This window comes from Lithobates pipiens, unplaced genomic scaffold, assembly GCF_037356315.1.
Source record: "Lithobates pipiens isolate NorthernLeopardFrog02 unplaced genomic scaffold, aLitPip1_a1.2 Scaffold_30, whole genome shotgun sequence".
Taxonomy (NCBI): domain Eukaryota; kingdom Metazoa; phylum Chordata; class Amphibia; order Anura; family Ranidae; genus Lithobates; species Lithobates pipiens.
In genome coordinates this window covers 149930272-149955639 of record NW_027507791.1, presented here as the reverse complement: position 1 = coordinate 149955639, position 25368 = coordinate 149930272, and the positions used below count along the sequence as shown (strand labels likewise).

The following is a 25368-nucleotide window of genomic DNA, read 5'->3' as shown; positions in this document are numbered from 1 at the left end:
AGTGCTTTCTTGAATAGATCAGCCAACATTGTTTCCTTACCAGATCCAAAGGCCTATACTTGCCTCTGCATGCTCTTTCACATTAGGTTCAGATCAGCTTGACTTATACAGCCTCCCAGCAGGGGATCGTTGTTGAAAACGAGCCAAAGATGTGGCCACAGGATATCCTCAGGAGCCAAATCAATCAGTGATTATAAGAAAAAAAGGGAAACTCATTGCGCAGCATCCAGATAAAAAACATTTTTATTAAGACCTCTTTCACATCGAGGGCGTTTTGCAGGCACTGTATCGTTAGAAATAGCACCTGCAATCTGCCCTTAAACTGCTGCTCCATTGTTTTCAGTATGAAAGCTGTCAGGCTGGCAGGATGTCAGGAAAAGTCTTGCCAGCAGCTTCTTTGGAGCGGTATGTTTATCGCTCCTCCACCGCTGCTCCCCATTGAAATCAATGGGGTAGCGCTGCAATACCGCCGGCAAAACTCCGCTATTGCGGCGTATTGTGGGTGGTTTTAACCCTTTCTTGGCCACTAGCAGAGGGTAAAAGCACTTTCAGCCAAAATGCACTGCAAATCCAATGGTAAAACGCAGCTAAAATTAGCGGCGTTTTACCGCCGATGCTATGGGCGGCTTGGTGTGAAAGCTGTCTACAGCAACTTATTAAAAAACTACTTACAACAAGACTCTAATTACAGGCATTGTTCAATGCCTGTGATTACAGTCTTGCTGTAAGTCGTTTTTTAACCACTTTCCCCCTTTTTTTTTGCGTCACTTTAACTGACAATTGCACAGTCATGCGACTCTGTACCCAAACAAAATTTAAGTCCTTTTTTTCCCAACAAATAGAGCTTTCTTTTGGTGGTATTTGATCACCTCTGCAGTTTTTATTTTTTGTGCTATAAACAAAAAAAAGAGTGTCAATTTTGAAAAAAAAAACAACAACAATATTTTAACATTTTTGCTATAATAAATATCCCCCCCAAAAAATGTTTTGGCCAATATATATTCTTATACATATTTTTAGTAAAAAAAAATTAAAACAAAACCCGCAATAAGCATATATTGATTGTTTGCGCAAAAGTTATAGCATCTACAAAATAGGGAATAGATTTATGGCATTTTTTAAAAAATGTTTCTAGTATTGGTGGTGACCTGTGATTTTTATTGGAAGATCGGACACTTTTAGGACCAGTGACATTTATACAGTAAAAATAAAAATAAAATAAAAATGCACTGATTACCGTGTAAATGTCACTTACAGGGAAAGGGTTTAACACTAGGGGGCGATCAAGGGGTAAATGTGTTCCCTAGGAGGTCTTTCTAATGCTGGACATACACTATAGGGAAAATCAGCTGAACCCATTTTCCAACATTCGTGAGCGCAAACGATGTAATGGCCGATAAATCGTTCAGTGGACATAAATGAATGCATTTTTTGTTTGTTTTTTTACATCTACCTAGTGCAGACAGCTCAGTTTGGGAAACACATTAACCTTTCAATTTATCGATCATTTGGTAGAAAATTTCCAAACTTGTCCTTCGTTTTTTCAGGTCAAAAACGTCCCAGTGCTTATCGATTTTGTGCCCATTAACTGGCCAAAAAACGAACAAACTGTTTAAATGACTGAATGTCGGCTAATTTTTCGTATACATTATGGCCAGCATAACTGTGGGGGGATGGGGCTGACTGGATGAGGAGAGACAGATCGTTGTTCATAATCACTAGAAACAGCAGATCTCTCTCTCCTCCCCTGCCAGAATGGGGATCTGTCTGTTTACATTGACAAATCTCTTTTCTGGCTCTCGATTTCACAATTGCGGGTGGCCAGCAGGCATCATGGCCACGCACATCGGGTCCCCCGCTGTGCAGCGCGTGCGCATCTGCTATCGCTCTTAAAGGTGATGATGGACACCTACGGCGATTTGCGGGAACTTGCCGACCGGCCGCATTTTGCCTTATCTATTCAAGCACTGGGTGTCACACTCGTTTAAAGAGGAAGTAAACCCTGATGAGTTTACTTCCTCTTTCATTCCCTGCAAAGGCAAAGCATAATGGACTACTATGCATCGCATAGTAGCCCATTATGTGTCACTTACCTGACACAGGAGCCAGCGAAGTCACCGCTGTCCCCTGTAGTCCAGCGCATCCATCTTCTCGGTGGGGTCTCGCAGCTCCGCCGCTGTCATTCGGCGAAGCCGCGATGACGTCACTCCCGCTCATGGGAGCCAACACGCGCGGCAGCTCCATTGTTGGAAATGCCGCGCTCAGTGCGCCTGCTCAATCTAGGCTTACCTGTAGGTCAAAGTGGTTTGTAAGGGTTTACAACCACTTTAAAGGACTTTTGCATTTAATTTTTATTGTTCTATATGAGAATTATTCATAATATTTGAAGGTTGATTCACTAATTTAGACAGCGCAACATGTTTTTTCTATATACATTTTCATTGCTGCCTGAACTTTAACTGGGGACAACTGTCTAGAGCAGGCATGTCCAAAGTCCGGCCCGCGGGCCACTTGCGGCCCGTGGCCCGGTTTTGAACGGCCCGCCTGGTTATTTGGACATACATATCTTTTGTGGCCCCCGACGATCTCCCAGCGCCGGGGCCACAAAAGATATATATCAGCCGTCACTAAATGGCGGCCCGCGGTCCGAGTCCGGACCGAGCAGCGCTTCTGCCCGGACCGCCATGCCGCCAGTGTAGCAAGCGACAGCAATCACTGGTTTGCTGGGACCGCGGGTTTCCCCAGCAACCAGTGACGCTGCGCGCATGCGCCCGCCCCCTGCTCCTGGCCGTGTCTCTCGGAGCTGAAGAGACACGGGCAGTAGGGGTGTGTTGTCACGTGCGCGCCCCGCCCCCCTGCTGCCCGCGGTTCCCGGGTCCTGGATCTCATCGCGAGGCAGCTTCAGTTGTGCCCACACTCCTGCAGTTAAGGTATGTGGGCACATTAGTTATCTATTAGTGATCAGTGTTGTGCACACTGTTGGGCATATTTTAAGGGGCTTTTTTTTTGTAAAGGGCACGCTGATGGGAAAATTTTATGTTAAAGGACACTCTGATGGGCACATTTCATTTTAAGGGGCACGCTGATGGATATATTTTTTATGTGCACACTGATGGGCATGTTTTGTTAAGGTGCCCCTTAACAAAATATGCCCATCGATGTGCACATTAAAAATATACCCATCAGCGTGTCCCTTAAAATAAAATGTGCCCATCAGAGTGCCCTTTAACATAAAATTTTCCCATCAACGTGCCCCTTAACATAAAATAAGGGTCACGCTGATGGGCACCTTTTATGTTAAGGGGTAATCCGATGGACAAATTTTATTTTACGGGGCACGCTGATGGGTATATTTTTAATGTGCACATCGATGGGCATATTTTGTTAAGGGGCACGCTGATGGGTACAACAAAATGTGCCCTACAAAATATGCCCATCGATGTGCACATTAAAAATATACTCATCAGCATGCCCCTTAAAATAAAAATTGTCCATCAGAATGCCTCCTAACATAATAGGTGCCCATCAGTGTGACCCTTATTTCATGTTAAGGGGCACGCTGATGGGCAGATTTTATTTTAAGAGCAACACTGATAGGTACATTTTATATTAAAAGGGACACTTTGATGGGCAAATTTTAAGTTAAGGGGCATGTTTTGTTGTGTCCATCAGAGTGCCCCTTAATATAAAATGTGCCCATCAGCATGACACTTATTTTATGTTAAGGGAAATCCTGATGTGCACATTTTATGTTAAGGGGCACTGTGATGGGGACACCTGATGTAAAGGGGCACTGTGATGGGGACACCTGATGTAAAGGGGCACTGTGATGGGGACACCTGATGTAAAGGGGCACTGTGATGGGGACACCTGATGTAAAGGGGCACTGTGATGAGGACACCTGATGTAAAGGGGCACTGTGATGGGGACACCTGATGTAAAGGGGCACTGTGATGGGGACACCAGATTTAAAGGGGCACTGTGATGGGGACACCTGATTTAAAGGGGCACTGTGATGGGGACACCTGATGTAAAGGGGCACTGTGATGGGGACACCTGATGTAAAGGGGCACTGTGATGGGGACACCTGATGTAAAGGGGCACTGTGATGGGGACACCTGATGTAAAGGGGCACTGTGATGGGGACACCTGATGTAAAGGGGCACTGTGATGGGGACACCTGATTTAAAGAAGCACTGTGATGGGGACACCTGATGTAAAGGGGCACTGTGATGGGGACACCTGATTTAAAGGGGCACTGTGATGGGGACACCTGATTTAAAGAAGCACTGTGATGGGGACACCTGATGTAAAGGGGCACTGATGGGGACACCTGATTTAAAGAAGCACTGCGATGGGGACACCTGATGTAAAGGGGCACTGTGATGGGGACACCTGATGTAAAAGGGCACTGTGATGGGGACACCTGATTTAAAGGGGCACTGTGATGGGGACACCAGATTTAACTTGATCTGGGATTACCAGATGTAACTTGACAATAAATATTGTTGAAATGCTAAGGAAATTGTACATTTCTCATGTTTTGATAGATATACAGTTACTACAATATTTCTGAGTCGTAGCACAGACTTGAGATTCGGACCTCGGCCCAAAGAAAATTTTGGCGACCGGACCTCCTTTAATTTTAATTCATTACCCCTGATATATATGCTTCGGAAGGTACAGGGAGGACAGGACCGAGCGCCGTACACAGGAGAATTTCCTGTTTACGGGCGGCCTCTGTAATAGGAAGTCCTTCTCCTGCACTGCCATTGGACGACTTTTCTGTCCATCAAAGGAGGCGGGACTTTCTATTAAAGAAGCCGCCGTGTAAACAGGAGATTCTCCTTTGGCGCTCGTCAGTGCATTCCTGGCAATGGTGCTGTGTTCCTGGCAATGGTGCTGTGTTCCTGGCAATGGTGCTGTGTTCCTGGCAATGGTGCTGCGTTCCTGGCAATGGTGCTGCGTTCCTGGCAATGGTGCTGCGTTCCTGGCAATGGTGAGTCATTCCTGGCAATGGTGCTGCATTCCTGGCAATGGTGCTGCATTCCTGGCAATGGTGAGGCATTTGGGGAGGCATTCCTGGCAATGGTGAGGCATTTGGGGAGGCATTCCTGGCAATGGTGCTGCGTCCCAGGCAATGGTGCTGCGTCCCTGGCAATGGTGCTGCTTCCCTGGCAATGGTGCTGCGTCCCTGGCAATGGTGCTGCGTCCCTGGCAATGGTGCTGCGTCCCTGGCAATGGTGCTGCGTCTCTGGCAATGGTGCTGCGTCTCTGGCAATGGTGCTGCGTCCATGGCAATGGTGAGTCATTCCTGGCAATGGTGAGGCATTTGGGGAGGCATTCCTGGCAATGGTGCTGCGTCCCTGGCAATGGTGCTGCGTCCCTGGCAATGGTGCTGCGTCCCTGGCAATGGTGCTGCGTCCCTGGCAATGGTAAGTCATTCCTGGCAATGGTGCTGCATTCCTGGCAATGGTGAGGCATTTGGGGAGGCATTCCTGGCAATGGTGAGGCATTTGGGGAGGCATTCCTGGCAATGGTGCTGTGTCCCAGGCAATGGTGCTGTGTCCCTGGCAATGGTGCTGTGTCCCTGGCAATGGTGGGGGAATTCCTGGCTATGGTGGGGGAATTCCTGGCTATGGTGGGGGCATTCCTGGCTATGGTGGGGGCATTCCTGGCTATGGTGGGGGCATTCCTGGCTATGGTGGGGGCATTCCTGGCTATGGTGGGGGCATTCCTTGCTATGGGGGGGCATTCCTGGCTATGGGGGGGGGCATTCCTGGCTATGGGGGGGGCATTCCTGGCTATGGGGGGGGCATTCCTGGCTATGGTGGGGGCATTCCTGGCTGTGGTGGGTGTGTTCCTGGCAAAGGTGGGTCTGCAGATGTGCACTGATTAGGCTGCATTGGTGGGCACTGACCATTATTTTGCTTCACAGTTCTTTATTTAAACATTTTTTTTTCCTGAAACTTCCCTCTTAAAGTGAAGGTGTGTGTTATACGCCAATTAATACAGTATGTACAAATACGCCCAAGCTCATTTCTTCCCACACACAGCCACAAAGGCAAGAGAATTCTTGTTGGGCAGTGTATTAGAGCTCGAACGAACACACTTAGACCGAATTTTAACGATTCAAAGAATGTGAGGCAAAATGGTCGGCCCTCGCGCATGTTCACTTCATCAAATCCGGCCCTCTTTGAAAAAAGTTTGGACACCCCTGGTCTAGAGAATTCTATTATCTTTGGGAAATTTTCTGTAACAATCTGTATTACCATGAGGGCTAATGTGAACATAATCTTACATTTTTAAATAAAGTACTGCTTGGACCATAGAAGGAGGAGGTATAAGGGGATGGCTTGTCCTGAAAAATTTGCTGTAATTCCACGTACACGCGACCAGACTTTCCGGCAGACTAGGTCCGAAGGGATTAGTGCGTCGGACAATCTGATCGTGTGTGGGCTAGTCCGATCGTTTTTTGAAAAAAAAAAATCTGACAGACCTAGGGATAGAACATGTTTCAAATCTATCCAACGGACTCAATTCCGACGGACTAAAATTGGGAAAACCGTTTGCGTGCTAGTCCGACTGACCAAATACGACGCAAGGGAAGCTATTGGCTACTGGCTATTGAACTTCCTTGTTTAGTCCCGTTTATGTCATCACGTTCAAAACGAACAGACTTAGTCTGTTCATGTGTGGCCAAGTCCATTCATTTGGAAAGTCCATTGGAACTCAGCCGAAAGTCCGTCGGGAAGACCGTCGGACCTAGTCTGCTGGAAAGTCCGGTCGTGTGTACGTGGCATAAGGGCAACCAAAAAGGTAACATGTATGGTCCTTTTGGTTTTCAAATAGATTAAAATATATAACAAACCACTGCAGTTTTTCGCTGCGGTTTATAGACAGTTCAATAACCAGACAGACAACGACTTTATCCATGTAGTAAGAATGTCAAGAATACAATATGAGTGTTTACTATAGGTATAATAAAACAATAACAGTAAAGGTGTCCTTTGCTACAGATAAGAAAGTGTAATGGAAAAGCACATCTGCAGAATTTTTCATGTTTGCATTGACAGATAACACCATTAATAATTAAGTAATTAGAGCCGAAGTTCACAAAAAATAAACATAAAAAAACAAACAAAACAAAACTAAGGACTAAGGGTCGGTTCACACTACAATGACTTGGGCTCCGACTTGTCAGCCCTCAAGTCACCCCAAGTCGCTTGACATTGGGAATTACATTATAGTCAATGAGAGCCGTCTTAATGGACACTACTGAATTTGCTCCGACTTCAGAAAAGGTTCCTGTACTACTTCAAGGTGACTTCTAGACAACCTGTACCCATAGAATTCAATGGAAGTCGCCTCTAAGTCAGATCTTCTCCATCTATATTGAAGCAAATTTACAGGAAAATAAATTAGATTACGCAGGCAAACCCCTCCCTCCCAGAGAGCTGATTATTCTCTGATTGGCCACAGGCAAAGTCGCCTGTCCTGGGGCAACTTGAAGTCGTGCTGTGAGTCGCTCAACGTCGTGTTGAAGTTGCGCTGAAGTCGTGTTACCCCTGTGTGAATCGGCACTAAGAGGTTGCTTTATGAAAGGCAAATATTCTGTGCAGTTTTCTAGATCTGAGGGGGAAGATCTGCTGGTTTCTATCATCCAATCATGACAAACAAAAATGCTGTTTTTTATTTTCCTTGAATGCGATTATTTATTTTTTTCAAATAAACTTTACCTAATTTACTAAGCTCTGGAGCAAGTGCACAGTATATTTTCCTTTAGTAAACCTACCCCCAAGGGTCATCACATACCTCCAGTAAAATGTGCCCTCTTTTAGATGAAATATATCTCCTCCACTCCAATGCCAGTGTCAGCAGACCAGTGCAGTAAGTAGCAGTGTTTCTGATTGTCTTCACAGCAGTGATAGTGTCACCAGTGCCAGGGTAAGCCAGCAAAAGTTTTCCTGATCAACAGACATACCAGTGTCACCAGAGCCAGTGCAGCCAACACCAGTGCTCCTTATCACCGTCACACCAGTGCTGATGTCACCAGACCAGGGTAGCAAGCAGCAGTGCTCCTGATTATCACCACACCAGGGTCACCTTTAAAGCAAAATTCCAGTCAAATCCTAACTATATCTAAACCTGCTCCCACCCAATTCTAAAGCCCTGTACACATGGTCGGACTTTCCGACGGAAAATGTGTGATTGGATCGTGTTATCGGAAAATCCGATTGTGTGTGGACTCCATCTGACTTTTTCCTTCGGAATTTCCGACACACAAAGTTTGAGAGCTGGATCTTAAATTTTCCGACAACAAAATCCAATCCCGTAAATTCCGATCGTGTGTAGACAATAACGACGGACAAAGTTCCATGCATGCTCAGAATAAATTACGACATAAATTACGAAAAGACAAAAACTACTAGCTACTGCCCTCTTTATAGTCCCGTCGTATGTGGTTTACGTCACCTCGTTCTGAATGATTGGATTTTCCCACAACTTTGTGCGACCATGTGTATGCAAGACAAGTTTGGGCCAAAATCCATCGGATGTTGTCGTCGGAATGTCCGACCGTGTGTACAGGGCATAAGTCTATTCTAGCTACCCTGTAAAGGAAAGATGTCAATACTTACCTATTCTGACAGCTGTAGGACTCCTGTAACTGGACTGGAGCACCCTCAGAATAAGTACGTATAGACACACTATATTATCAAAAGTATTGGGACGCCTGCCTTTACACACACATAAACTTTAATGGCATCCCGGTCTTAGTCTGTAGGGTTCAATATTTAGTTGGCCCACCATTAGCAGCTTTAACAGCTTCAACTCTTCTGGGTAGGCTGTACTCAAGGTTTAGGAGTGTGTCTATGGGAATGTTTGACCATTCTTCCAGAAGCATTTGTGAGGTCAGGCACTGATGTGAACGAGAAGGCCTGGCTCGCAGTCTCAGCTCTAATTCATCCCAAAGGTGTTCTATCGAGTTGAAGTCAGGACCCAAAACTCGCTCATCCATGTCTTTATGAACCTTGCCTTGTGCACTTGTCCAAATCATTTGGTGGGGGGGGGGGGAGATTATGGTGTGGGGTTGTTTTTCAGGGGTTGGGCTTGGCCCCTTAGTTCCAATGAAGGGCCATTTTGGGTAATTTCATGCTCCCAACTTTGTTGGGTTTGGGGATGGCCCCTTCCTGTTCCAACATGACTGCGCACCAGTGCACAAAGCAAGGTCCATAAAGACAAGGATGAGCGAGTTTTGGGTGGAGGAACTTGACTGGCCTGCACAGAGTTCTGACCTCAACCAGATAGAACACCTTTGGGAGGAAGTAGAGCGGAGACTTCCTTTATAGGTTAGGTGGATAGGTAGGTATAGTTAAGATTTGAATGGAATGCTACTTTGACTGCCAATCGTGTTCCCGTGTTGCCTGGTATCATGCTATTTCTACTGCCAATACCCACAATAAATAAATCTATTTAAAAGCTTAATTTATATGGATAAAATCAGGAATATGTTCTCTATATGTTCTCTATATATTCTCTATATAAGATCTAGAGTTGCATATGTTAACCCACTTGCCGACCAGCCGCCGTCATACGGTGGCAAGTCAGCACGATCCCGAAAATCGCCGCAGGTGTACATCGGCATATTTCAGGGTGATAGCAGGTGCGTACACAGAAGGAGCACCCAATGCGCGTGGCCACTGGCCGCGATATCCGCCGGCCACCCGCGATCGTGGGCTCGAGAGCCAGAACGGGGATGTGTGTGTGTGTGTGCACTCACACATCCCCGTTCTGACAGGGAGAGGACAGATCTGCTGTTTCTAGTAATCAGGAACAGTGACCTGTCTCTTCCTCCAGTCAGTTCCATCCCCCCACAGTTAGAAACACACACAAGGGAAGACATTTAACCCCTTGATCACCTTGTAGTGTTAACCCCTTCCCTACCAGTGACATTTATACAGTAATTAGTGCATTTTAATAGCACTGATCGCTGTATAAATGTGAATGGTCCCAAAAAAGTGTCAAAAGTGTCTGATCTGTTCGCCACAATGTTGCAGTCCTGCTAAAAATCACAGATCGCCACCATTACTAGTAAAAAAAATAATAAAAATGCTATAAATATATCCATTATTTTGTAGACGCTATAACTTTTGTGCAAACCAATCAATATGCACTTATTGCGATTTTTTTCATTCTAAACTGATGAAGAAATTTATTTTTCTTGGGGATATTTATTACAGCAAAAAGTATAAAATATTGTTGTTTTTTTTTTTAATTGTTGCAATTTTTTTGTTTGTAGTGCAAAAAATACAAAACACAGAGGCGATTAAAGACCACCAAAAGAAAGCTCTATTTGTGGGGAAAAAAAGGAGGTAAATTTTGTTTGGGTACAACGTCGCACGACCGCGCAGTTAAAAACTACGCAGTGCCATATCGCAAAAAATGGCCTGGTCAGTAAAGCGGAGTTCCACCCAAAAGTGGAACTTCCGCTCATTATATTCCTCCCCCCTCACATTTGTCACCTTTTGGGGGAAGCAGGATACCCATCTTTCACAGGTATTCTGTTCCCACTTCCGGGAGCCTCAGCTGCAGGTATTAACATCACCACCTTTGCTCCCTCCTCCACCCTCATCCTTCCCCGGCTACCGGGCCATTAGGAGAGAGGAGCGGAGCCTCGCACATGCGCAGTAGAGTTCCCTTACTTCCAATAGAGGCGGCATGCACCCGACAGCTGATGGAAACATCAGCTGCGGTGCCGACATTGCTAGACTCCAGGACAGGTAAGTGTTTGATTATTAAACGTCAGCAGCTGCAGTATGTGCAGCTGTTGGCTTTTCATTTTTGCAGTGGTGGGGAGACCTCCGCTTTAAGACCCCTTTCCCACTGTTGCGCCCATAGAGTCGGCGGTAAAACGCTGCTATTTTTAGCGGCATTTTACCATCGGATTGGCGCATTTCGGCCGCTAGCGGGCGCTTGTACCCCCTGCTAGCGGCCAAAAAAGGGTTAAAACTGCCTGCAATACTCTGCAAAAGTGGCGTTTTGCCAGCGGTATTGCACCGCTGCCCCATTGATTTCAATGGGGAGCAGCAGTGAAGGAACGGTAAACACACGGCTCCTTCACCGATCCAAAGAAGCTGCTGCCAGGACTTTTCCTGATGTCCTGCCAGCGCACCGCTCTGGTGTGAAAGCCCTCGGGCTTTTACACTGGAGACAATGGTGCAGCAGTTTGAGGGCGGATTGCAGGCGCTATTTCTAACGCTATAGCGCCTGCAAAACGCCCTCAGTGTGAAAGGGGTCTAAGGGGGAAAATATTCCGATCTGTAAGTAGTTAACATATCAAATATAGAGATTACATATGCTAACTCTTACTTTCTTTTTGCAATTTAATTTTAACCACTTAACAACCGCCTTATAGCCGAATGACGGCTACAGGGCGGTTTCTTAACTCTGGGAGGCTGTCATATGACGTCCTCCCAGAATTCCGCTCTCGCACGCCCCCTGGGGCGCGCACTCGAGAGCATCCGTGACCGCCGGGTCCACAGGACTCGGCGCATCACGGATCACGGTAAACGGCCGCTCATAGCATACCGTGCAAGATAAAAAGTTGCAACGACCACCATTGTATTCTCCAGGGTTTTTGCTAAAAAAACATATATAATGTTTTGGGATTCGATGTAATTTTCTAGCAAATAAATGATGATTTTTACATGTAGGGGAGAAATGTCAGAATTGTCCTGGGTGCTCCAGAACGCCTGATGGCGCTCCCTGCATGTTGGGCCTCTGTATGTGGCCACACTGTGTAAAAGTCTCACACATGTGGTATCGCCATACTCGGGAGTAATAGCAGAATGTGTTTTGGGGTGTAATTTGTGGTATGCATATGCTGTGTGAGAAATAAACTGATAATATGCCAATTTTGTGAAAAAAAAAAAAAGTAAAAAAAATCTTGATTTTGCAAAGAATTGTGGGAAAAAATGACAACTTCAAAAAACTCATCATGCCTCTTACTAAATACCTTGGAATGTTTTCTTTCCAAAAAGGGGTCATTTGGGGGGTATTTGTACTTTTCTGGCATGTTAGGGTCTCAAGAATTCAAATAGGCCGTCGGTACTTCAGGTGTGATCAATTTTCAGATATTGGCACCATAGCTTGTGGACTTTATAACTTTCACAAAGACCAAATAATATCCACCAATTTGTACTTATTTTTACCAAAGACATGTAGTAGTATAAATTTTGGCCAAAATTTATGAAGAAAAAATTACTAATCTGCTAAATTTTATAACAGAAACAAAGAAAAATTCATTTTTTTACAGAATTTTCTGTATTTTTTCTTTTATAGCACAAAAAATAAAAAACCCAGCGGTGATTAAATACCAGCAAAAGAAAGCTCCATTTGTGTGAAAAAAAGGACAAAAATTTCATATAGGTCCAGTGTTGCATGACTGAGTAATTGTCATTCAAAATGTGAGAGCACCGAAAGCTGAAAATTGGTCTGGTTATTAAGGGTGTTTAAGTGCCCAGTGGTCAAGTGGTTAATCTTATTCATTTTTAGTTTGATGTTCCAATAAGTGCAGTTATATCCACTGCAATGAAAAATAATATAGTTGAAAAATCCTTATTATTAGAAGCTATACTATAAATGTAACACATATAATATACAGTACGTATAGAGACAACCTGCTGTTAAGGTAAATGAACATGTTGGAAACTTCCTCTGGCTTTTGGGATGGATATCTGAATAGGAAAAAGGGGCGAATGGCAAGAAGTGTGCTTGTTTCTCTGGGTGCCACATTTAAGAATGCAGAATCAGAAAATGAAGAAATTCCCCTTGATGGACTTTAAAGAGAACCAGAGAAACTGAGTAAAGGTCTGTCACAATAATATAATAACAATACATGTTTTTATTAAAGAGCAAACATGATTAAAAAGGTATGCACATATGAAACATTGATGAACTGAACGCAGTCAGTAAATAATACCATAATAAAGAGTTTTCATATTAAAACCTCATTACACCCAATGCGTTTCGGGATATAGTGCATTCCTTCTTCAGGGGTGCAAAAAGAGGGAGGAAACTAATCTAGAGCATAGATATATAACATGATATCTAAATAGTGGTTTTAGCAAGTGGTTTTTGTGTTGCATATTTAAACATTGTACTCATTTCGCCCATTCATCCTTTATTTTGATGGACCAGGGGAGGTCCTTTTTTTGATATCCTAGTTAAAGGGGGGGGGGGGGGGATGCACATACTGAGGTTGATTTAGCATAGACAAATATGCTGTCCATTTTGCAGGGGAATTTGCACTTTGAAAGGGAATTTTTCCTAGGATTAACAAATTAGACGGAGTACTGTTGACTTCCACCATCCTATCACATGCCAGCAAAAGTTCTATCTTTTATTTTTCTTGTGTGTGAAAATTCACCTTGTTCACTAAGCTCTGGAGAGAAAGCGAACAGCCTCTTTGACTTTAGTAGATCAACCGTGTTTTTTTTTTTTTTTTTTTTGTGTAAAAGTAGAGCTGTACTTTAGTGGACTAATGATAACGTTCTATATACAGAACCCAGTGATACTTACTTAAATTGTAACTGAGAAACTGAAAATACATAGAGATGTTAAAAGGTATAATACATTAAAGTTTCTCTAATTACAGCAGTATTTCAAACTTCTAATTTATGTTATTTTTTGCTACAGTTAAGTAACTAAGTTACTTAACTGTAACTACTACAGTTAAGTAAGGTAATAGATTGTTCGGTAAATCAATGTTTACATTGAATCTGACTGCACTAGACTGTGATCTTACTTCATCAATGATCATTTTTTCCCTTCAACTTATATTTTTAGCAAGCATTATTGTAAACCCATTGTGAGCACTTACCAGGATGTTGTTTCTTGAAGGTTTGAGCGGTTTCTGTTCTTACCATTTTATATCCTCTATGAAGCTGATAAGCAATGACTGACTGGCAAAATTCATTGAACTGTTATAATACTTAAGGTTGTAAACTGTTAATCAATGACAAGGCTAATAGATCAGATATAGGTAGGAATACTGCATGTCAAAACCATATATTACATCATACAGTAGCTCACAAAAGTGAGTACACCCCTCACATTTTTGTAAAAATTGTATTATATCTTTTCATGTGACAACACTGAAGAAATGACACTTTACTACAATGTAAAGTAGTGAGTGTACAGCTTGTATAACAGTGTAAATTTGTCCCTTCAAAATAACTCAACACACAGCCATTAATGTCTAAACCGCTGGCAACAAAAGTGTGTACACTCCTAAGTGATAATGTCCAAATTGGGCCCAAACTTTCAATAATTTGTGTGCTGCTATTATTTTACAGCACTGCCTTGGGCATTGAGTTCACCAGAGCTTCACAGATTGCCACTGGAGTCCTCTTCCACTCCTCCATGAAGACATCACTGAGCTGGTGGATGTTAGAGACCTTGCGCTCCTCCACCTTCCGTTTGAGGATGCCCCACAAAATGTTCCATAGGGTTGAGTTCTGGAGACATGCTTACCCTCAGCTTCTTTAGCAAGGCAGTGGTTGTCTTGGAGGTGTGTTTGGGGTCGTTATGTTGGAATACTGTCCTGTGGCCCAGTCTCCAAAGGGAGGGGATCATGCTCTGCTTCAGTATGTCACAGTACATGTTGGCATTCATAGTTCCCTCAATGAACTGTAGCTCCCCAGTGCTGGCAGCACTCATGCAGCCCCAGACCATGGCACTCCCACCACCATACTTGACTGTATTTGTACACACTTTTCTTTGTACTCCTCACCTGGTTGCCGCCACACACGCTTGGCACCATCTGACCCAAATAAGTTTATCTTGGTCTCATCAGATCACAGGACATGGTTCCAGTAATCCATGTCCTTAGTCTGCTTGTCTTCACCTGTCTTGTCTTCACCTTGTCTTTAGAACCTGTTAAACCACCGTATGATCTTGGCCACCATGCTGCAGCTCAGTTTCAGGGTATTGGCGATCTTCTTATAGCTAAGGCCATCTTTATGTAGAGCAACAATTCTTTTTTGTCCGATCCTCAGAGAGTTCTTTGCCATGAGGTGCCATGTTGAACTTCCAGTTACCACTAAAGCCGCGTACACACGGGCGGACTGTCTGTCCTACTTAGTCCGCCGAAACACATTTCAGCGGACAGTCCGCTCATGTGTGGGCTTCAGCGGACTTTTTCAGCGTGCAGTCTGGCGGACTAAGTATTTTGGAATTTCGGCGGACAATCCGCCCGTGTGTGTGCCAGTCCGCCGTACTTTTGAAATGAGCGGACTTTTCCCGCCCGGAGAAAAGTCCACTCATTTCGAGCGGGTATCCAGGTAGGGGGACGTCTCTGGCCCCGCCGCCCCGCCGCCTGGTATGGACTTAAAGGGGACCCCTACGCCGAAAAAAATCGGCGTGGGGGTCCCCCCCAAGTCCACAACAGACCCTTGTCCGAGCACGCTACCCGGCCGGCCAGGAAAGGGGGCGAGCGAGCGCCCCCCCTCCTGAGCCATACCAGGCCGTGTGCCCTCAACATGGGGGGGTGCCTAGGGGAAGGGGGGCCGCGCAGCCCCCCCACCCCAAAGCACCTTGTCCCCATGTTGATGAGGACAAGGGCCTCTTCCTGACAACCCTGGCCGTTGGTTGTCGGGGTCTGCGGGCGGAGGGCTTATCGGAATCTGGGAGCCCCCTTTAATAAGGGGGCCCCCGGATACCGGCCCCCCACCCTATGTGAATGAGTATGGGGTACAATGTACCCCTACCCATTCACCTGTAAAATAAAAGTACAAAAAAAAACACAACACACGAGATAAAATACTTTATTGCACAGCTCGGGGGGTCTTCCGTCTTCGGGGGTCTTCTCGCCGGACTCCTCCGCTATCTTCTTGTAGCTCTTTTACTAGCGGAGGAGTCCGGCTTTCTTCCTCGCCGCCGGCCTCTTCTCCCGACTTCGGGGGTCTTGTCCCCCTCTTCGGTTCTTCTGCCGGGCCACCGCTCCTTCTTATAGCTCTTTTACAGGCGGTGGCCCGGTCTTCTGTCGCCGCCGTCGCCGCCGTCGCCGCCGTCGCCTTCCGTTCTTCTTCTTCTTCTTCTTCTTCTCCAGGAGATGTTGCCTCGACGATCTCTCCGGCCGGAATGCCAGGGCCGCGCTGCGCGGCCACTTATATAGGGACAAGGGGCGGTGTCACATGGCTTTATGTCACATGGGTTGGTGTCACATGGTGACCCCGCCCCCTTACGATGTCATAGTCCCCATGTGACATCAACCCATGTGACCAACCCATGTGACATAAAGCCATGTGACACCGCCCCTTGTCCCTATATAAGTGGCCGCGCAGCGCGGCCCTGGCATTCTGGCCGGAGAGATCGTTGAGGCAACATCTCCTGGAGAAGAAGAAGAAGAAGAAGAACGGAAGGTGGCGGCGACGGCGGCGACAGAAGACCGGGCCACCGCCTGTAAAAGAGCTATAAGAAGGCGCGGTGGCCCGGCAGAAGAACCGAAGAGGGGGACAAGACCCCCGAAGTTCGGGAGAAGAGGCCGGCGGCGAAGAAGAAAGCCGGACTCCTCCGCTAGTAAAAGAGCTACAAGAAGATAGCGGAGGAGTCCGGCGAGAAGACCCCCGAAGACGGAAGACCCCCGGAGCTGTGCAATAAAGTATTTTATCTTGTGTGTTGTGTTTTTTTTTGTACTTTTATTTTACAGGTGAATGGGTAGGGGTACATTGTACCCCATACTCATTCACATAGTGGGGGGCCGGTATCCGGGGGCCCCCTTATTAAAGGGGGCTCCCGGATTCCGATAAGCCCCCCGCCCGCAGAGCCCGACAACCAACGGCCAGGGTTGTCGGGAAGAGGACCTTGTCCTCATCAACATGGGGACAAGGTGCTTTGAGGTGGCCTGGTGCGGCCCCCCTTCCCCAAGGCACCCCCCCATGTTGAGGGCACGCGGCCTGGTACGGCTCAGGAGGAGGGGCGCTCGCTCGCCCCCCTATCCTGGTCGGCCGGGTAGCGTGCTCGGACAAGGGTCTGTTGTGGACTTGGGGGGGACCCCCACGCCGATTTTTTTCGGCGTTGGGGTTCCCCTTTAAGTCCATTCCAGGCGGCGGGGTCAGCGACGTCTCCTTCGCGGGCCCCGCCTACCTGGAGACGCGCTCGAAATGAGCGGACTTTCCTCTGTGTGTGTGGGCGAGTCCGTTCATTTTAAAAGTAGGGCGGATAGTATGGCGGACATAGTACGCTGTATTAGTCCGCTCAAAAAGTGGTGTGTGTGGTCAAGTCCATTCATTCGAAAGTATGACGGACTGTCCGTCGGATTGTCTGACGGACTAAGTTGGCCAGACAGTCCGCCCCGTGTGTACGCGGCTTTAGAGAGAAAGAGAGCAATAACACCAAGTTTAACACACCTGCTCCCCATTCACACCTGAGACCTTGTAACACGAATGAGTCACATGACACTGGGAGGGAAAATGGCTAATTGAGCCCAAATTGGACATTTTCACTTATGGGTGTATTCACTTTTGTTGCCAGCGGTGTGTGTTGAGTTATTTTGAGGGGACAGCAGATTTACACTGTTATACAAGCTGTACACTCACTACTACTACTACATTGTAGCAAAGTGTATTTTTTTCAGTGTTGTCACATGAAAAGATATTAGAAACAATTTACAAAAATGTGAGGGGTGTACTCACTTTTGTGAGATACTGTGTGTGTGTGTATATATATATATATAGATATGCAGAGATGATCAAATACCACCAAAAACAAAGCTCTATTTGTGGGGAAAAAGACATAAATTTTGTTTGGGTACAACGTTGCAAGACCACGCAATTGTCAGTTAAAGCGAAAAGACGAACAAAAAACAACAAAAAAAATGTGATGATCCCATCAGGTTGAAACTCACCAAATATATTTGTCCATCATTCTCATGGTTAGGCTAGTAAGCCATAAGAATCAGTTGTTCAAAGATTCCTTAATAAGCAATTCCACTTCTCCACAGTTCCTTGTAGAAATGGTGCATATCCATGGGTACATGAAAAAGAAAGGCTCCATTAGTGTAATATTGTAAAGCTCAATCTTTAACCTAAAAACAATACCCAATCCACTCACATTTAAAACATCTTGTATCAAACATTGTAGAGCACATGACATAATCAATCGATCCCCTTCAGTCTCACCACCTCCATGCTGGATGATACTGTAACTATCCAGGGAAACACAAATAGCTCTCACGTCCAGTTACACCCGACATACGTTTCGTTCCTTTCCGACTTCGTCACGGGTGGTCTCCAGGACCACTCAGAATGCACATCACCTAAACAGGAATGTTTAGCAGTGCAGCGCTCTCGGGTAGAGTGGCACAGGAGATCTCCAGAATTATTTATGCAAATACTAATGTGCTGCTATGTGTATCACAAGGTATATTCCTACAAAAGTAAAAGAAATGTGCCAAAGGTTATTGTGAAAGTTTGCTGAACTACTGCAACCACTATTATAGTGAACTCCAACCACTAAAACAATAAAATGTAAATAAGAAAATGGTGCGCTGTCCAAGATATACAGACATAAACCTTAAATCAACACAAGGCTTCCAAAAACAATAAAACAGCGTTTTATATATACAGTGCCTTGCAAAAGTATTCACCCCCTCACCCTCTTGGCATTTTTCGTGTTTTGTTGCCTCACAACCTGGAATTAACATGGATTGTTTGAGGATTTGCATCATTTAATTTACAGAATATGCCCACAACTTTGAAGATTTTTTTTTATTGTGAAGCAAACAACAAATAGGACACAATACCAGAAAAAGTCAATGTGCATAACTATTTACCACCTAAAGTCAATACTTTGTAGAGCCAGCTTTTGCGGCTATCACAGCTCCAATTCTCTTAAACCACTCAAGTGTTGCTTTATCAGTGTGTTTGGGGTCATTGTCCTGCTGGAAGGTGAACCTCCATCCTAGCCTCAAATCATGCACAGAGTAGTACAGTTTTTGCTCAAGAATATCTCTGTATTTAGCACCATTCATCTTTTCTTCAACTCTGACCAGTTTCCCAGTCCGGACTGCTTGGGGGATGGTGTTCTTTGGGTATGTGATGTGTTGGGTTTTGCACCAGACATAGCATTTTCTTTGATGGCCAAAACATAAAATTTTAGTCTCTTCAGACCAGAGCACCTTCCTTCATACATTTTGGGAGTCTCCCACATGCCTTTTTCGCAAACTCAAAACGTGGCATTTTGTTTTTTGCTGAAAGTAATGGCTTTCTTCTGGCCACTCTGCCATAAAACCCAACTCTATGGAGCATACGGCTTATTTTCGTTCTATGTACAGATACTCCAGTCTCTGCTGTGGAACTCTGCAGCTCCTCCAGGCTTACCTTAGGTATCTATGCTGCCTCTCTGATTAATGCCCTCCTTGTCCGGTCCGTGAGTTTTGGTGTCCATCTTTTGGCAGGTTTGCTGTTGTGCCATGTTCTTTCCATTTGGTTATGTTAGATTTGATGGTCCTCCTAGGGATATCAAAGATTTGGATATTTTTTTACAACCTAACCCTGACTTGTACTTTGTAACAACATTGTCCCTTACTTGTTTGGAGATTTCCTTGGTCTTCATGGAGGTGTTTGGTTAGTGATGCCTCTTGCTTAGGTGTTGCAGCCTCTGGGGCCTTTCAAAAAGGTGTGTATCTGTAATGACAGATCATGTGACATGCAGATTGCACACAAGTGGACATCATTTCACTAATTATGTTACTTCTGAAGGTAATTGGTTTCACCAGAGATTTTTTATGGGCTTTACGACAAAGGGGGTGAATACATACGCACATGCCAATTATCAGTTTTTTATTTCTGAAGAATAGTTGTATGTATGTATATATTTTTCTAATTTTTTCTTCACTAACTTATGCCCTGTACACATGATAGGATTTTCCGAAGGAAAATGTTTGATGGGTGCTTGCTGTCGGAAATTCCGACCGTGTGTAGGCTCCATCGGACATTTTCCATCTGAATTTACGACACACAAGTTGAGATCTGGATTTCAAATTTTCCGACAAAAAAAATCCATTGTCGGAAATTCCGATCGTGTGTACACAATTCCAATGCACAGAGTTATAATTTAAATAGAAAAAAACACTGCACTATCTCTTATGCCGCGTACACACGTCAGGACTTAAGTCCGGCAGACTTTCGACGGAGTTCTGACGGAGTTCTGACAGAGTTCTGACGGACTTTCCGAATGAACAGACTTGGCCACACACAATCACACCAAAGTCCGACGGATTCTAACGTGATGACGTACGACTGGACTAGAATAAGGAAGTTCATAGCCAGTAGCCAATAGCTGCCCTAGCGTCGGTTTTAGTCCGTCAGACTAGCACACACACGAGCGGATTTCTCAGTAGGAACTGGGTCCGGCAGTTCTGTCGGAAAAATTTGAAACATGTTCCATTTCTAAAGTCTGTCAGACTTTTGCAAATCAAAAGTCCGCTGCAGCCCACACACGTTCGAATAGTCTGCCGGAATCATTCTGTCAGACTTTTGATGTTGAAAAGTCTGGTTGTGTGTACGGGGCATAACACGCCAGCCGCTAACACACTAAAAGTGGAAATTTCTAGTACAATCAATATATAAAGAAAGTGTTGCGCTAATCACAATAAATATGTGCAAAGAAAGAAATCTCTGTCCAAAATATATACTTATACTTATTTAACAGGTTGCCCCAATACTAATTGTATCAACTGTGTATATATATAATCTTCCAGAGAATCCAAAAAATGTGCACAGTACACCCTTATGTGAACACCGCCACCTGGAACAGATTTTAGGCTTACTGGACGCCTATGACCCAAACAGACATACGCCCGAAGGGTCTAAACGGCTTTGGATGTTCGTCGCCCTCGTTGTGCGGTTCAGCGGATTACTATCAGTTTGATACGCCGAGCCGCACCTGAGATTCGAGTAACTCCACATGATAATATAATTGTGATCACCCTGTGTTCTGTGGGCTAAGATCTAACCTATTTTGATCTAGGAATAACCTAATGATTGTAGTAATATAAAGTGTCCAAAGCGAGGCTTGGAACACACGCGTAGCGGCCATTTTGGCCGAAACCGGAAGTAACCCGTGGGGACACACAGAGGAGTAATATTTGACACAAAGAATTATATAAGTGAGTACCGCAGCAGTGGGGGGACACCCAGACGACGTTCTAGGAGACGAAATGCGTCAGTGGAACCTCACTGCTGTTATTTTTATATGAAAGCGCTTTGTCAACTGCATAAATGTAAGTTTGATACTTTTTAAATAAATGTATACGTTTTTACGGAATTACGCTATTTTGGTTCCATTCCTTTATTCTGTATGATCGTCTTGCGGAGTGTGATCTGTTCTGTTGATTGGAGGATATTTGGCATCAGGTTTGGTTTTGGAGGAGTTTCTGCATCAACCAGTTCCACGCTCTATGGTTCCCTGGAGGCCACTTAACCGTTTTAAACCAAAGCCGTTTAGACCCTTCGGGCGTATGTCTGTTTGGGTCACAGGCGTCCGGTAAGCCTAAAATCTGTTCCAGGTTAGCAAGGTTCACATAAGGGTGTACTGTGCACATTTTTTGGATTCTCTGGAAGATATTTGTCACTATTCTTCACGTTGAGGGGGACTATTGATGGTCTCTCGTGCAGATATTGCACCAACCTTCACCTGAGGACTTTGACAAACAATTTACATTTTCTTTTTTGCACGTTTTTATTTTAATTTTATTTCACTTATGTGTAATATTTATATATATACACAGTTGATAGAATTAGTATTGGGGCAACCTGTTAAATAGGTATAAGTATATATTTTGGACAGAGATTTTTTCTTTGCACATATTTATTGTATTTACCGCAACACTTTCTTTATATATTCAATGCACAGAGTTCCACGCATGCTCACAATCAAGCAGAAGAGCCGCACTGGCTATTCAACTTCAATTTTCTCGGCTCGTCATACGTGTTGTATGTCACCGCGTTCTTGACGTTCGGAATTTCCGACCAACTTTGTGTGACCGTGTGTATGGAAGACAAGTTTGAGCCAACATCCGTCGGAAAAAAAAAACATGGATTTTGTTGTTGGAATGTCCGATCGTGTGTACGCGGCATTAGACTAATGTGTTCTGATCCATCACATATAATTCAGATTTAAAAAAAACACTGAACTGAAGGCTGTAATGTAACAAAATAGATAAAAATCCAAGGGAGGTGAATACTTTTGCAAGGCACCAATATATATATATATATATATATATATATATATATATATATATATATATATATATATATATGTAAGAAGGCCAGTATGGTGGCCTGAATTTATGGGAGGAGCCCGGGGGGTATTTAACCAGCCCACTCGCCTGTGGTCTTTGTCGGTTTCCTGTGCGCAATACTACGTCACTAGGCCGACTGCTCGAGTTTCGTTGCCATTCGGATAAACTTCTCTCTACAAGAAGTCTCGTGGTTTTTGTTCCCGTTCCTGTTTTTTGTACAACGTCTCTGGCTCGACTGCCGCAGGTAAGGGTCTCGATTGACCTTCCTCTACTAAAAACATTTCTATTGAGTGTCTTAAAACCCGAAACTCGACACTAAACTCTCGGGTCATTCGTTGTGAAAACGGGTCGTTAAGTCACTCGAACGCACTATTATTGCAGCTTGCTCCATTGCACGGGCCTCATTTCAGTAGAATTGCTTAAACTGAAAATATTGCACTATTCCTGCAGCTTATTGTATTGTCTGCCTCGACACCGTGTTCCACAGACAAATCGTTGCCAGTCGCATCACATGGCACAACGATTCGTGCCTCTGCCATGGCTGGCTCACTTGGATCATTTGATTTTATAATTTCAAACATTTCACTCATTTCTGTTACATACTGCGCTCCATTTCGAATCCAGTCGCATCCGCAATGCGCCAATTCGTCCCGGTGTGCCCCAAGTTGCTCGGTCTCATTTCGGTACATGCTCCAGAGCCCACTCGTTGTTAGTCGTAGCCTTCGGCTTATCGATCCGGGTCTCTGTCATGGGAATCATTTCACTGTCACCTATTACGTCCTGACTCGAAACCAGTCGCATTCGCAATGCACAGGTTCGATCGGCGTGTCCCAGTTGCGTTATGAGTATGCCTCATTTCAGTACATGCTCTAGAGCCCGCTCGTTGTTAGTCGCAGGTTTTGCGACCTCCTCGATTCGTGTCTCTATCATGGGATATCATTTCATTTCATTATCACGTAATGCGCTCCGTTCGAATTCGATCGCATCCCTGTGCGTCGATTCGTCTGGACGTCCCCCAGGTATTTTTTTCAGCCTCATTTCAGTGCATGCTCCAGAGTCCAGTTCGTTTTCCAGTCACAGTTCGCGGCTGGACGATCTAGGCCTCTGTCATGACATAAGTTGTTAGTTTCATTTCACTGTCACGCTCCGCGCTCCGGTTCGAATCCAGTCGTGTCTAAACACGCACCGATTCGTTCCGGCCCGCCCCAGGTTATTTCCCACATTTCAGTACATGCTCCAGAGTCCGGTTTGTTGCTCTGGCGACACGACCATTTCGTGCCTCTGTCATGGCAATCATGCTTCATTTCACTATCACTTACCGCGCTCCGATTCGAATCCAGTAGCATCCGTGGTGCATCGATTCGTTTCCGGATGCCCCAGATGGATCGGCCACATTTCACTTTTTCCACAGGTTGTCTTATTTTTACGTTCACAATTATAGCACTTATTCGTGCTCCCACGCTTGACATGGATCATCCCACATTTCGTCCTTTGCGCAAAGACACGTCAGATTGGGACAGGAGAATACAAAAAAAAAAAAAAGGCAAGAAAAAAAAAAAAAGGAAAAAAATGAGAGAATTACTGCGGAAAACTGTCTACTCACCGGTGTACCTCGGTCATATCAGCCAGCCGTTTACGCCACCCATCAGTTTACTTGTCAGGCTCCTCATCAGTTGTCATCTGTTTTTTCTTTCTCCAGGTCAGTCAAGTTCAGTAGGTCCACCCTGCACCAGCTTGGACGTTATCTTTCCCAGGTAAAAAAAAAGAGAGAGGGGAAGGCGCAGGCAAAATGCGACAGCAACCATGCTGGCATACGTATATATATATATATATATATATATATATATATATTGTAACATTGGGGTGTTTAACTCAATTGGTAGATGCATTTTTTAGTCCACATCAGGCAGGCGTTGATGGTTAAGGGCCTGGTAGCCCACGTTTATTATAAGAAAAACTAAATATTAGTCCATCCAGTAATCCCACGCAGGGGTCCAAGCTTAAATTAAATACAGAAAAATCCAAACGAAAATGCTAGCCCACCTGGCTACTCTTCAGCAGTAGTGCTGCTATAGGTACTTGCTCCTCAAACGAGCTGCTTGGATACACACAGTCTTAGGCTCCTTGGACGCACACAGCTTCAAGCCCTTTAACACACAGTTTTGGACTCCTTGGACGCACACAGCTTCAACCCTTCAACGCACACAGCTTTGGGCTCTTTGGACATGCACACAGCTTCAACCCTTCAATGCACACAGCTTTGGGCTCTTTGGACATGCACACAGCTTCAAGCTACTCCACTCCACCATCCTCCACACTCTACTCCCAACATCCTTTCATTATATGGCCTGTCTGCAGCTGGGCACACACCCTGCTCGTTATCATCCAGACCTGGACACAGGGTTGGAGATCCCTTTTTCCTCCAATTTTATAGGGACAGAGTCTCGCTCTGTCACATATCCCCCCCCCTTTGTTTCGATCCGGAGGGAGGAACACCAGCACCCATCATGATGGTTGGGACACCTCTGTGCTGGCTGTCAGCCACATAGGCCCAACCTTTTTCCGGGTGTGCTTCCAGGAACATTCCCCCCCTTTGTTTCGACCCAGAGGGCGGAACCCCCAAGTTACTTTTGGCACCTCTGTGCCAGATACCATTTACAGAAGTACACTCCTGTCCAACCTCGCTTCTCCTAACGGGGAACTCTACCCAATGCCTCCTTTGGTGTCTCCCTCTAAGCCTTACTGTCACTCTGCTATGAGCTTTGATGCAACCTTCCCAACTTTTCTTCCGAGTGCATTTCCATAAGCACTTCCTCTCCTGAAATCTTAATGGGTTCCCGTTGGTCTTTCTACCAACCCTTCTGCCTCCACGCTTCAGGTTCCCAGGTTTCCCCAAAACTTTCTCAGCAGTACTGTTCTGAGACTGTAGGGGGCCTATTTCTATAGTGTTTAGAACGGAAACCCACCTCTTATTTCTGGTACCTGACTCAGCAGTCACTAATTGATTACCAGGTTTACCTGTACCTTTGGGCACCACATTATCATGTACCATTAACACATTA

The 25368-nt window shown here is 45.0% G+C and overlaps 1 protein-coding gene across 2 annotated transcripts in view; it reads right to left on the bottom strand.

Annotated features, from left to right (window-relative positions):
- The window catches only part of LOC143943286 (cholinesterase-like), a 29308-nt gene extending 15336 nt beyond the window's left edge, over positions 1–13972 (bottom strand). The window contains exon 1 of one of the 2 annotated variants that reach the window (XM_077464934.1): positions 13883–13972. In XM_077464934.1, coding sequence (XP_077321060.1) covers positions 13883–13928 — 46 coding nt within the window. In that variant the 5' untranslated portion in view covers positions 13929–13972. Of the gene's footprint in view, positions 1–40; positions 71–13882 lie in introns of those variants that run through there. The other variant, XM_077464936.1, reaches the window with a different exon arrangement.
- Positions 13973–25368: the final 11396 nt, after the last annotated feature.